This window comes from Schistocerca gregaria, chromosome 6 (assembly GCF_023897955.1).
Source record: "Schistocerca gregaria isolate iqSchGreg1 chromosome 6, iqSchGreg1.2, whole genome shotgun sequence".
In the NCBI taxonomy this organism is placed as follows: Eukaryota; Metazoa; Arthropoda; class Insecta; order Orthoptera; family Acrididae; genus Schistocerca; species Schistocerca gregaria.
Window position 1 is genome coordinate 157977100 of NC_064925.1, and position 14986 is coordinate 157992085.

General features: G+C 40.4%; 1 protein-coding gene across 1 annotated transcript in view; it reads right to left on the minus strand.

Annotated features, from left to right (window-relative positions):
- Positions 1-4653: 4653 nt before the first annotated feature.
- Positions 4654-14986, minus strand: part of LOC126278194 (digestive cysteine proteinase 1) — a 73507-nt gene continuing 63174 nt past the window's right edge. The window contains exons 10-11 of the mRNA XM_049978109.1: positions 10446-10635; positions 4654-5465 (exon numbers count right to left, since the gene is read on the minus strand). Coding sequence (XP_049834066.1) covers positions 5281-5465; positions 10446-10635 — 375 coding nt within the window. The 3' untranslated portion in view covers positions 4654-5280. The remainder of the gene's footprint in view (positions 5466-10445; positions 10636-14986) is intronic.

Genomic DNA, 14986 nt, shown 5'->3' on the forward strand with positions numbered 1-14986 from the left:
CATTTGAGTATGCATGTGGATGGGGTAGGATTCAGCAGACAGAGAGCACACAGGAAGTGCTCGCTCAAGTAGACATCAGAAAGAACGGACCATTCGAGATGAGGCAAGCTGGGCAGTGCGCAAGGGTAGGTCCAAATGGGAATAAGTGTGCGAGGAGTCAGAAAGGAAAGTGCATGCGCCAGTGTTAAGGCAGAAGAGGTTAAATTGGTTAAGAATGTCGGATAATAGGGCACCTCTCTGGCAGGCCCTGGGAGAACCCCAAAGGGGATGATGCACATTAAAGTCACTGAGCAGCAAAAACGGTGGAGGTAGCTGCCCAATAAGCTGAAAGGTGTCAGCCCTGGTGACATCGAAAGACAGAGGTACATAAATGGTACAGAGGGAGAAAGTCATGTGGGGAAGGAAGAGGCGAACAGCAACAGATTGAAGACGGGCAGTCAGGGAGATGGGTTGACTATGAAGGTCATCCTGTATAAGCAGCATGACACCCCCATGAGATGGGATGTCTACCTCAAGGGGAAGGTCAAAACGAATTGGTAAATAATGTGGAAGCTCAAAAGTGGTAAATCCTCTTTGTGGGACCGAAGGCCGTGAACGTTCCACTGGAGGACAGTCATGAGAAGGAAGAGATGTAGGGGTGTCAACTCAGTGTCCGCCGAGGGACAGCCGGTGGAGAGTCACTACTACAGGGCACAGAAGCAGGAGGATCCTGCTCCATGGGGTCCACACAAGCATTGGCGTGCTTGTGCAGTCAGTCAGTGGAGTCCAACGCTGAAAAACAGTTGGTGCTGCGCACCAGCGAGACAGAGGCCAGCTGGGCTAAGCAACCGTGTGGCGACACTGTCGAGCAGGATCTTTGAGTTGGTGAAGGGGAAGACCATTTGTCTTTAGCGGACATCTTCGAGCCCTTCTGATTAGAGGAAGACTTGGGTGTTGGTTGGCTGGAGGGATGGAGGAAGTCTTCCCGGAAGTACCCCTTCTGGCCTTTCCTGCCTGCTGGTTGTGTAATGGGTAGCTACAACTCATGAGGCGACAGTTTGACAGTTTGTTGCACAGCAAGACGGGGGGACGGTAATGCTACCTTGACGCTGGGGGACTTCACACCCTCAACGCCAAATCTGAGGTTGCATGTCTGTGTAGCCATGTCCCTCATTGAGCGAGGGCTAACAAGAACTGAACTATAAGTGCCAGACAGGGGAATACAGGGTTTGCGGCTAGCCAGTAACTTGTGAGCTACTGGGTAAGCACCTTTTCCTTCACCTGAATCTCCTGAACAGCTCGCTTGACGAGATACATGGGACAATCCCGAGAGGAGGCAACATGGCCGCCACTGCAGTTGATACAGTGGGGAGGAGGAGGAGGAGGAGGAGGAGGAGGAGGCGGCGGACATTTGCCCTCGCGTGCCTCCCTGCCACAGGTTACGCATTTGGCTGGGTGTTCTAGTGTGATTGAACCAATGACACTGGTAGCAGCACATCGGATTTGGTATGTATGGCCGGACTGTGATGATTTCACAACCTGCTTTAATCTTGGACGGCAGCACCACCCTATCAAAGGCGAGGGAAAGAGCGCAAGTGGGGACCAAGGAAGAATCTACCTTTTTCATAACATGATGAACGGCAATGACACCCTGATCAGAAAGGTAAGATTGTATTTCAGCCTCGGTCATACCGTCAAGCAGCCCAGTGTAAACTACACCACAGGACGAATTCAAAGTTCTATGTGCCTCAACACGAACAGGGTAGCCGTGGAGAAGCAAGGCAGCAAAAAGTAGTTGTGCTTGAGAATCAGAAGCTGTCTCCAAAAGCAAAGTGCCATTCCGTAAACGAGAGCAGGATTTCACACAGCCAGCAACGGCATCAACACCTTTCTGAATAATAAACGGACTGACCGTGGTGAAGGACTGACCATCTTCAGTAAGTGATACAACAAAGAACCGCAGTGCCATGAAAAGAGTCTTCAAATCAGTACCCTCATTACGTTTTCGTTTTGTCGACATCAATGGAGAGGACGAGTGACTCATCATGAGGAAATCCCCCACGATTGCCAGCGTCTCCGATGGTGCACTCCTTCCAAATGGGGGGCCCCCTTACACAAGGGAGCAACCCGCCTTAGGTAACTGATCACACATCAGGTCGCACCTCCCAAACAACTGACAGAGGGACCAATGGGTAATCTGGGAAGGTTACAGCTCATGCAGTCACCCCTCCCTGGGCCTGGCCTGTACCAGAGGGTATGCGCGAACCCTACCTGTCAACCTGGGGCTGGGAATTACGCATTGCCCAGTCACCTTTTACATGCCAGACACGTGGGCTGGCCTTCAGGAGCACACAGGAAGGAAGAAGAAAAAAAAAGAGGATCCTCAAACACCGAAGTGGAGGAATGAGAGGAGAACAGAAACAAAGAAAGGAAGAAAGAAAGAAAAAGAGCCAAAAAGAAAGTTGAGACTGTTCACAGGCCAGCAACAGAATGCAGAACATTCCCAGTAATACCCCAGACATGTTCCCCAAGGGAGGGGAAAAAGAATAGCAAGAGGATAGACATGCAGCATGGAAGCGATAAAGTTCTGCACCGTGATACCCAAGCACGAACCTGCCAAAGAGTGGCGAGCCCCCGCGGGGTCTACCACAGGGTGTGTGCGCATTTTTCCTAGTTAAAAACACACTTTTTCCTGGTTAAAATACGTTGCGTGCAGATACATTTTCTTATGTATTAAGTGACAATATAATCACCCTTGGTGCTGTAAAACTTATCAATCCTTCGAATAGTAAAGGTTTTATACCAACTTAGAACTTCCTGTCACTTTAGGAAACAAAGCCCACCAGGAGAAAAAAGTATTGGAAGCATCCTTTATGTATGGCACCGTGTACATATTTTTGTAGTACAAAAGTACAAATGTGAATTCCACCAAATACAGCACACTAGCTTCCAAAGCTCTGAAATCGAGACTGAGATGTGCGATGCACTTTTGATAGAGTGTCGCAGCTCATGTCACACGATCTCGCCAGCCAATGACATCAGATTATCAGAGCTTAGGACATGTGACAGTCAGTCAACAGAAACATCATTGTTAAGTAGTGCATACACAAAAATAGGAAATGTTAATGGTTAAAATTAATATACATACGATATAGCTACAAGAAAAGCTAGGCTTTCACATATATTATTGGTCATCAAAAAGTGTTTGATTTTTTTTCTTCTGAGGGATTGGTTAGGCATGTCCTACGAGCACAGCATAAATTGCAGCAACTGAATATTTCTGACAAGTATGATTATAAATTTCACTGTGGTGCACAGGACAATTTGTGGGTTACCAGGCTGAATACATATTCCAGTAAGCACTTTGACTTTTCCATAGAAAAGCCAATTATGTGTGAAATTACTCAAGAACTTACTACACTTTTTTATAAGATAATTATACTTTTTGCCATTGTTATTGCATAACTTTTAATCTTTGAAAGAACTAAAATAAATATGAAAAACTACCTTGAAGCTTGCTCTGTTTTTAGTGTGTCCCCCTTTAAGATAATCAAATACAAATGTACCAGTAAAATTTTAAATAATGGCATAAATGACTGGTCTTCCAGGCCAAAATGTTTTTGAGTGGCTAGTCCTCAAAGTGTTACGTTTTGAATGAGAGTCATTTAAGTCATTTTTGAATGAGACTGATTTAAAAAATTCATCACACATTCTCCATGTAACACAATTCATCTAGCATAAAAGGAAATTTACTTTAGAAGTAACGTTTCTCAAGCCACCATTTTCAATATTTTCCCAAGACCTGTTAGAGATGTAAACTTGTGTAATGACATGCTCACCAAACGCACTTTGTTGTTATGAAGTATTGTGTAGGCTTCGTCCTAAAGCTTTTGATAGAGACCATGAGGATAATATCAGAGAGATTAGAGCCCACACAGAAGCATACCGACAATCCTTCTTTCCACGTACAATACGAGACTGGAATAGAAGGGAGAACCGATAGAGGTACTCAGGGTACCCTCCGCCACACACCGTCAGGTGGCTTGCGGAGTGTGGATGTAGATGTAGATTTTCTTTGCAGTTGCAGTTTTATTTTGGTGTTTTCTCTCGTTTATGTTTTATTGCTGCAGTATTATTATGCAGTTGTGGGCTAAAGTAAAATTCTTTGTTAGGCTACCAGGTCTTACCAGTCAAAATTACAAAAATTTAACTGAAAACTAAAAATCTGAAATATTTCGGGTTTATCACACATGAAAAGATTCCTGCATTTTCACTGATTTCCCAGTTGCCCCAGAGTACACAAACCTTGTTCCAGTATTTGATTTAGAAGTGAATGCCTGTTGTTACTGCACAATACTTAGAATCTGTGGCTACTGTACTTGCTAGACAAAATTAAATGGCAGCAGGTCTTATAATGCATTGAGTTTATGCTTAGATTAATGCACTGAACTTTTATACTGGAGCATTTCATACCTTTAAGTCCCCTTGCTAGTTCAGAATTTTACTTATAAATAAGGAAATTTTTCTACTCCTCAACTTGATTCTTTCCTACAGCTGTAAAATTGACATCACACAAAAAAATCTGGATAACACAATGACACAAAGATTCACAATTTCCACATCAATTTACATGACAATTTCCTACTATATTAAATTCATCAACACACACAAAAATAAGGGTTCAAGTGATTTTAATATCACACTACTTAAGAAGCTAGCATACAATGTCAGTGAAAATGAAATTGTAAAAACGAAAAGAATCATCTTGTAGAAAAAGTGACATAATCCTAATTGATTGAACCCAAGCATGTTAAGTGAAGTGTCTGTATAACAACACACACAATACTTCAGCAACCTTCTGAAAGGCTGAGAAAAAATAAACAAAAATAAACAGTTAAAAAAATATCAAATAATCACAGTTTCCTTTTCTTGTATCACAGATCTGTATATGCCAGCAGCCACGCAGGACTAAATACAAAATATTATGTTAACATTTCTCAGACACTAGTGATTTGAAATGTCCACCTTTTAGGAACTCAAATTTGCATAGCTTTTTAATGTTAAGCTAGTTATATTACATGTGATTGCCGGCTCTTTTACATAAAAGTCTGTAGAACAGTTTTAATAGTCTCCACCTTTCAGATTCACATTACAGATAAAGAACCATGTGATTAATATCTAACAGAAATAATGCACATTATAACGAATCACTCTTTGCTTTACAGTGTGTCTACTGCTCAAGTGTCTGCTTGAACAAATCATCCAACATCAACTTTTTTCCTTATTAAGCATCACACTAGATTACATTGTGACATATGTTGGTGAAGTCATAACACCACAGTTGTTCTCTTTGGGAGACATCAAAATATAACCATCATTTCCCCAATATGTTGACCACGAGTTTTTAACAAGCCAGTACTTTTTGTCACCAAGTGCTCCATAACCAACCAACAGGACAGCATGGTCAAGTTCATCTGGAGTGTTACCTGAAACATTTCAAACACATACAGAGACAGGCTGAAATTATAAGGAGAAAACATGCGAAACATTATCACACAATTCTTTACTTTGCTAGCAGAAAAAGAAAGATAATACTACATACTGTTAATACTGCTGCCAAAATAACAAATGAGAGCCAAATAAAAATCTTCCGAACGAAATGAAGTGGAAAAGAGAAGAAAACAATCATGAGAATCTTAATTTTGAGCATATTGCTATTTTGTTAAAGAAACTCTAGTGTAGTTGATCTGTGTTCACTCAAAACTGACAAATATTTTTTGTAGTGTCTTGCATGGTGGAATAATTACACTATGAAATATTAGCATGCTACTGTTGACTGAAAGGTGAGGAAATGTGCCTGGGCATGAGGGTGGAAGAAAAAGAAGCCATGTAAAATCCTCTCTTGCAAATAACATAACATGGACACATAACAATAAATTTCTCTTCTTTTAATTGCATTTCTAATTAAAATGCACAGGCAAGTACCTGCACTGGAACTGTATAAATACAATTAATTTGAGTTTGCTCCATACTTTCCTTTAAGAATGGTGAAATCTCTGTAACATCACGCATATTGTATGCTGATAAAGTCCCTACGAACGCAACATTGTTCCTGCAGCTTGTTCCCTCTCACAACTTTCACTTTCTGCCCGCCCCTCTGGAAGTGTATTAAGGAGTTTTACTGCATATTATTCCATTGCTTTTTAAGTTGCACAAAATGAATTTTGAGGTTAATTGTTTGTCTAAATGTCGATCATTTTTATGAAGCACATTGATAGGGACATTTTGTTGCTGTAGTGCTACAGGATTATTGTGGCCAAGATAAAAACCAACCACAAAGTGTCTAAAATTGGTCTAAAATTAATAAACAAACACACAAAGCCCACAGCAGTAGTGAAGGGAGACGAAAATTTAATAGTCATGGGTGACAAATTCGATAGTAGGAAAAGGAAGAGGAGGAAACTCAGTAGGTGAATATGGAATAGGGGTTAGAAATGAAAGAGGAAGCTGCCTGGTAGAATCCTGCACAGAGCATAACTTAATCATAGCTAACACGTGGTTCAAGAATCGTGAAAGAAGGTTGTATACATGGAAGAGGCTTGTAGATACTGGAAGGTTTCAGATAGATTATATAATAGTAGACAGAGATTTAGGAACCAGGTTTTAAATTTAATGACATTTCCAGGGGCGGATGTGGACTATGATCACAATCTATTGGTTATGAACTGTAGATTAAAACTGAAGAAACTGCAAAAAGGTGGGAATTTGAGGAGATGGGACCTGGATAAACTAAAAGAACCAGAGGTTGTACAGAGTTTCAGGGAGAGCATAAGGGAACAATTGTCACGAGTGAGGGTAAGAAATACAGAAGAAGAAGAAGAAGAAGAATGGGTAGCTTTGAGAGATGAAATAGTGAAGGCAGTAGAGGATCAAGTAAGTAAAAAGACTAGGGCTAGTAGAAATACTTGGGTAACGGAAGATATATTGAATTTAATTGATTAAAGCAGAAAATATAAAAATACAGTAAATGAAGCAGGCAAAAAGAAATACAAAAGCCTCAAAAACGATATTGACAGGAATTGCAAAATGGCTAAGCAGGGATGCTAGAGGACAAATGTAAGGTTGTAGAGGCTTATCTCACTAGGGGTAAGATAGATACTGCCTAAAGGAAAATTAAAGAGACCTTTGGAGAAAAGAGAACCACTTGCACAAATATCAAGAGCTCAGATGGAAACCCAGTTCTAAGCAAAGAAGGAAAAGCAGAAAGATGGAAGGAGTATATAGAGGGTCTATAGAAGGGCAATGTACTTGAGAGAATATTATGGAAATGGAAGAAGATGTAGAAGAAGAGGTAGAAGAAGATGAAATGGGAGACATGATACTGAGTGAAGAGTTTGACAGAACACTGAAACACCTAAGTTGAAACAAGGCCCTGGGAGTAGACAATATTCCATTAGAACTACTGACAGCTTTGGGAGAGCCAGTCCTGCCAAAACTCTACCATATTGTGAGCAAGATGTATGAGACAGGTGAAATACCCTCAGACTTCTAGAAGAATATAATAATTCCAATCCCAAAGGAAGTAGGTGTTGACAGACGTGAAAATTACTGAACCATCAGTTTAATAAATCACGGCTGCAAAATATTAACGTGAATTCTTTACAGACGAATGGAAAAATGGTAGAAGCCAACCTCGGGGAAGATCAGTTTGGGTTCCATAGAAATGTTGGAACACATGAGGCAATACTGACCCTACGACTTATCTTAGAAGCTAGCTTAAGGAAAGGCAAACATATGTTTCTAGCATTTGTAGACTTAGAGAAAACTTTTGACAATGTTGACTGGAATACTCTCTTTCAAATTCTGAAGGTGGCAGGGGTAAAATACAGGGAGCGAAAGGCTATTTACAATTTGAACAGAAACCAGATGGCAGTTATAAGAGTCGAGGGACATGAAAGGGAAGCAGTGGTTGGGAAGGGAGTGAGACAGGGTTGTAGCCTATCCCCGATGTTATTCAATCTGTATACTGAGCAGGCAGTAGAGGAGAGAAAATAAAATTCAGAATATGAATTAAAATCCATGGAGAAGAAATAAAAACTTTTAGGCTCACCGATGATATTGCACTCTTGTCAGAGACATCAAAGGACCTGGAAGAGCAGTTGAACAGAATGGACAGTGTCTTGAGAGGAGGATTTAAGATTAACATCAACAAAAGCAAAACGAGGATAATGGAATGTAGTCTAATTAAGTTGGTTGATGCTGAGGGAATTAGATTAGGAAATGAGACACTTAAAGTAGTAAAGGAGTTTTGCTATTTGGGGAGCAAAATAATTGATGATGGTCGAAGTAGAGAGGACATAAAATGTAGACTGGCAATGGCAAAGAAAGCGTTTCTGAAGAAGAGAAGTTTGTTAACATCAAGTATAGATTTAAGTGTTGGGAAGTCATTTCTGAAAGTAATTGTAGGGAGTGTAGCCTTGTATGGAAGTGAAACATGGGCGATAAATAGTTTGGAACTTTTGAAATGTGGTGCTACAGAAGAATGCTGAAGATTAGATGGGTAGGTCACATAACTAATGAGGAGGTATTGAACAGAATTCGGGAGAAGAGGAATTTGTGCCACAACTTGACTGGAAGAAGGGATTGGTTGGTAGGACATGTTCTGAGGCATCAAGGGATCACCAATTTAGTACTGGATGGCAGTGCGGAGGGTGAAAATCATAGAGGGAGACCAAGAGGTGAATGCACTAAGCAGATTCAGAAGGATGTAGGTTGCAGTGGGTACTGGGAGATGAAGAAGCCTGCACATGATACAGTAGCATGGGGAGCTGCAAAAAACCAGTCTCTGGACTGAAGACCACAACAGTCATATTACAGCTGTAGCTCAAACCTGGCAGAGATCCCAGCAATGGGAATGGCAGTGTAGGTGGGAGTAAAAGCATCTGTAAGGCAACATGAGAGCTGCGAGGCTGCAGCACAAATGTACCGCAACTATCGTACACGACAATTATGTTCTGTGGCAAGATAGCTCCAATGAGCTGCCAAAAATGCAGAGGAATATACAATGCAACGTTCACATTTGTGTTCAACTTATGCTGAACATGGTAATGTCAGTAATTGATTTTGCATTATTTCACAGATGATTGAGATGTTTGTTACAATATTTGCATAAAAAAGCTTCGAGATGTTGTAAAAAGCAACAATAGTTATGATTCACCATTCAAAATTACATGATGTACCGTACCTAACAATGAAATACCTACATCTCTATAAAGATAAAAGCTGTTGCAGTGCTGCAACTCAGGCAAACTAGTAGAGTACTAACTTTTAGAACAAGGCATACATTTTGAGAACACTTGAGATTTAATGTTATGTCCCCTTCTCAAACAAAGCATGCATCAGCAGGAACGGAATGCTGTGCTAGTATCCATAATTATGATCTGAGATAATCCTTAAAAAGCAACTACTATAAACATTTGAGAACAGGTACGTATTTTTGATAACTGCACGAGAAACACAATACCTGACATACTGTCAAGCTATCTCAGAATGTATGTTAAGTTACAAGAAACACTACCTACCATCAACTGAATTGTGTAGATGTTGCTTTTGTCCATCCTTAGGTGACTTCTAGCATTTAAATCAAACATGTTAAAACTATATTGGAGCTGTAAATCCTGTCACTATAAGATGCTACATGTGAGCGACAAAGGTGTTTGAGCAAGAGAAAATCCTTCTTTGAACTCTTACAATAAGAACAGAAAACAACTGAACAGTAAATCTTTAAAAACCTTTTTTTTTTTTTTTTTTTTTTTTTTTTTTTACAAGTGTTTAGTGCTAGATGTACGTATTAGCCTATAAAATTAAACTATAAATGTACTGCTGGTTCATGATGTCCAGTGGGCACAAAATTTCAGCAATCAGGCATATCATCATCATCATCATCATCATCATCATCATCATGTATGCTGACAAACTGACCTCCTGGGGTGCATGGCCAACTTACACACTCTCCCACTACAGGATGCTCTCCATAGGGGCTGAAAAGGCAATTTCATCAGTATTTGTGACCAGTGACACAAAGCAGGGGGCCTGGCAGCAGTACTGTGGGTGTACACAATGCCCTGTCTGTCTCTTTAATTAGACCCAGTGCTGGTTGTGAAGCCTTGTTGATACTGTAGTCTTAGTCCCAATTGATACGATTGTCCCTGCGGAGATGCTGTCACCTCATCAGTTGCCAACAAGGGCTCTAGGGCATGGACCACATAGGGAGGGGCTCTGGGTAAAAGGCTCGGGTATGCACCCCCAACAGGTCGGTTTGTCAGTGCACCTGATGATGGTGGCATGTCATATGCTGAAATATGGTGCCAGCTGCACACTATGAAGCAGCAGTACCTGTGTGGGACTGTTCAATCAATAAATATGCCAGAAGAACATGAAGAATCACGCAATAAAGAATTACTTACCACATTTTGGATCAAAATATACTCCATTAGAGTAAAATGTGAATGACTTATGGGACGCATCTATAGCAACAGATATCGGCCCATGTTTCAGTAAGGCAACCTTTAATGCATTTGCATCATCTGGGGTAACATTTACATAGCCTGTAATCTTGGCAGTGAGAGTTATATTATCCACATGACAGTATCCATCCTGTAAACAGTAAAACCAATAGATGTGTATCAATGAAGACATCCTTTTTTTTGTCATGAATACAAGCAACACATTGCATTCTTTCAGAGGAAAAACCTCTTGGAAACACTTTTTAAACATTTTGTATTCTGCTCTGCTCCTGAGAAGATCCATCACGGATAATAGTTATTTATACTGTGATAAATTTATGTTTTTACATTTCAGAACACAGTAGCATATTTTTGGAACAAAACAAGAAATTTCACATTAATTTCTTCTAAGTTTTTATAAAATAATTGGAATACTTTCATTAGTATTATATTAAAACAAGACCAGAGTACTAAATAATCTTTCCTGACACTAACTGCACTGATGAATACAGAAGACAGAACATTATAAATTCTTGACTTTTGGAATGTGTAATTTATTTGCTTACATGAAAAGGTGCAACGAGAGAAATGGGGGAACACAAAATTTACAAGCAGTACTGGCAAGCATGTTTGCAAACAATGCTTGGAGGACAGTCTACAAAGATCCTTTACACTTGTCTCAAATAAAGGAATTGCTGGTTACAAGATATCAGTATTTCAACAGCCCTTCTTTTTTTTATTGACCAGTAGGCATGCCTTATATGCTAATGCACTTCATTCCTGGTTCTTACAGAAAAAAAAATAATTAAGAAACAGGAAGTGAAACAGACCAAAATGAAATGAGATCTAAATTGTTATTACGCAACTTATATAATGTGACTTCTCAAAACTGACATTCAGAAAGAACAAGTGTGCTTGACTGTCCTCAGAAACAAAAAAACCGGAGTGCATTTTGGAAGTTTAGTTACACTTTTTTAATAAAGAAATGCAAATGCCAGCTAAGTTGCTTCATTTTTCAATAATGACAGATGTGGGCAACATTTGAGCCTGTTCGCACTCTTGCCATCCCTTTTTTTCCTTTCACTGTCCAACCAAGGTCATCTTAATTCTCTTCTAAAACTCTGCAGCTTTAATGGCCTTGTCAGAGCATAAAAATACGTCTTCCACTTTGCTCTTGTGCGATTTGCTTTTTGGGGTACAAGTTTTTGTAATTGTTTGGTGGTTACACATTAAGTGCCATGGGTCAGTTTTCTTTCTTTCTTTCTTTCTCTCCAAATCCTTGAGTGGGCACACCTAAGCATAAAAACAATATTGCCTTGTATTGTTCCATTGCTGTTTAATAATTGTGAGCCCATACCTATTTCTTCATTACTGCATCAGCTGACACAATGATAAGTCATACTGTCATGCATCAAAGTGAACAGCTGTAACAAACTAAATAGTGAGCTACACGATAACAGATTGAAGATCTGTCAAGAAAATGACCCAAATTAAGAACTAACAGTACAATTCTCATAACGAGGCAGTTGTCTACAAGACAATTAATAATCGAGTAGGTGGTTGGCTGGGATCTGAATCAACGATGCTGTTAAATACTTTGAGTGGGTCATTACAGTGCGGGAACATCCGCTCACAGCAAAAAATTGATATAATGAAAGTTTCTTCCATTTTTAATTAATTAAACCATGTTTTACCTCATACACTGATAAGTCAGAACATTACGACCACCAATCTAACAACTGGTATGTCCACCTTTGGCACGGATAACAGCGTCAATGTGTTGTGGCATGCAAGCAATGAAGCCTTAGTGGGCTGCTGGAGGGAGTTGGCACCATATTTGAACACACAAGTCACCTAATTCCCGTAAATTCCCACAAGGGGCGATGAGCTTTGACGCCACATTCTATCACATCCCTGGTTCAGATCTAGTGAGTTGGATGGCCAGCACATCTACTGGAACACGACACTGTGTTCCTCAAACCACTCCATCACACTCCTGGACTTGTGACATGCATTTTCTTGTTGAAAAACGCCACTGCCATTGGGAAATATGATCGTAATGAAGGGGTGTATGTGGTCTGCAAATCAGTGTGTGATATTTCCTGGCAGTCATCATGCCTCACACGAGCTTCACTGGACCCATGGATGCCCATGTGAATGTTCTCCAGAAAATAATGGAGCTGCTGCCAGCTCATCTCCATCCCTCAGTATAGATGTCAAGAAAATGTTCCACTTGAAGATGACAGATTTGTGCCCTTCCACCAGCATGGTGAAGAAGGTATCAGGATTTATCAGACCATGCAACGTTCTACCACTCCACCAAAGTCCAGTGCTTATGGTCATGTGTCCATTTCAGTCGTGGTTGCCAATGTCAGGGTGTTAACATTGGCACATGCACGGGTCGTAGGCTGCAGACGCCCATTGTTAGGAGTGTTTGGTGCACTGTGTGTTCATATACACTTGCACTATGCCCAGCATTAAGGTCTGATGTTATTTCCAATACAGTTCACCATGTGTCCAGATTTACCAATCTGCCCAGCCTACAATGTCCGACATCTGCCTGGCCCCATTATGTTTGGATGTGTTTCACCACATGCTGAAGACGCTCACAACATCACTCCTTGAATACCTGACAAGTCGTGTCCGAAATGCTCATGCCAAGCCTCTGGGTCATCACAATCTGCCCAGTGTCAAACTCGGATACATCACACGCCTTCCCCATTCTACAGACGGGCAGCATGTCCACTGATATACCACACGCACCGTGCGTATGTGTAACTAGAAGTCATTTCTCACCAGGTGATGCTGCTACTGCCTGGACGGGTTTATACTGACGATCGTAGTAGTAGTAGTAGTAGTAGTAGTAGTAGTAGTAGTAGTAGGAGGAGGAGGAGGAGGAGCAGCAGCAGCTTTATTCATCCGTAAATTATTATATATATATTTTTTAAGGATATAGGACATGTCAACGTATTTACAAGTTTAAACGAATTTAAATATAAGCTAATTTGTATACACATACATTTACAAACCTCTAGTTAGAGATAATCATTAGATTTTTTTGCAAAAAAAATTATTTAATACTGTAATACCACACTGTTCACTCATACCACACTATCAGTCACTGCACACACACACACACACACACACACACACACACACACACACACACACACACACATTGGTGATCTCTGGGCCATTTCCTGTACTGCAACTTCCCAATTGCTACCCTGAAAAACTGAGTCAGCCTCCCTCCATAATGAGTGAGGTGTTGAGCTCAGAAAGAATAAGAGTTGTTAGTATTGTGCTATGCATAGCTTGGGAGTAAGTATTTAAAGAAAGGAAAAAAGAAAGGGGGGGGAAAAAGACCTTTGATGTGCAGCACGATGTACTGCATATTTTCAAATTACAAAGGTATAAATTTGAATTGCGCGAAACAACGCATGTCACTTTCCAAAACATTGAAATCGAGATTATGATGGGCTTTTGTAAGCCAGTCATAGCTCATGTCACATGATGTCGCCAACTGATGACAGCATAGTCAGCCAATAGCAAGATCACACTTAAGTAGCGCAAACATACAAATAATAAAAGTTAATGGTTTAAATTAATATATGTAGCATTCACATATAATATTGGTCTCTAAGATTAATAAGCTGGAAGAAAAGTTAAACTTCCACATATAATGTTGATTTTTTTTGCAGGTGTTACACTTTGAGACACATCAAACAAATGTGCCAGTAAATTTTTTAATAACAGCGTAAATGTCTGATCTTCTGGGCTCGAAATTTTTGTAAATGGTCATCCTCAAAGAGTTGATTTTTAAATCAGAGTCAAACACTATGTGATTTAAGAAATTCGTCGTACATTGTCGCACATGGTTCATCTCGCGCAAAAGGAAATTTGCTTTGAATGTAACACTTTTCAAACCACCGTTCGCAATATTTTCCCGCAACCTGTTACAAATAGGTTTGTTTCAGCAGTTGCAAGAGAGCACTAGATAACGGGCATCACCGTGCTCACGCAGGTATGTCGACGTAAGAAGCCCATATATACGTTCGTACATGTAAAACATTAAAAGATCTTACATTATGACATAAAAGAAACAAGACATCAGAGGATACTTCAAAAGCATCGGAATTTCGTGAACCATACCAAAATGCATAATTCGGCTTAAAATGCACACTCGTATGTAAATTTTCTTGGAGTACCAATACCATATTATCCCATGTCTGGTTCTTTATAATAGTATAATGCCATACGTGCACTTGAGATGCAGCGAACAGTTGAAACTAGCCAATAGTGTTAAATTAAATACACTCCTGGAAATGGAAAAAAGAACACATTGACACCGGTGTGTCAGACCCACCTTACTTGCTCCGGACACTGCGAGAGGGCTGTACAAGCAATGATCACACGCACGGCACAGCGGACACACCAGGAACCGCGGTGTTGGCCGTCGAATGACGCTAGCTGCGCAGCATTTGTGCACCACCGCCGTCAGT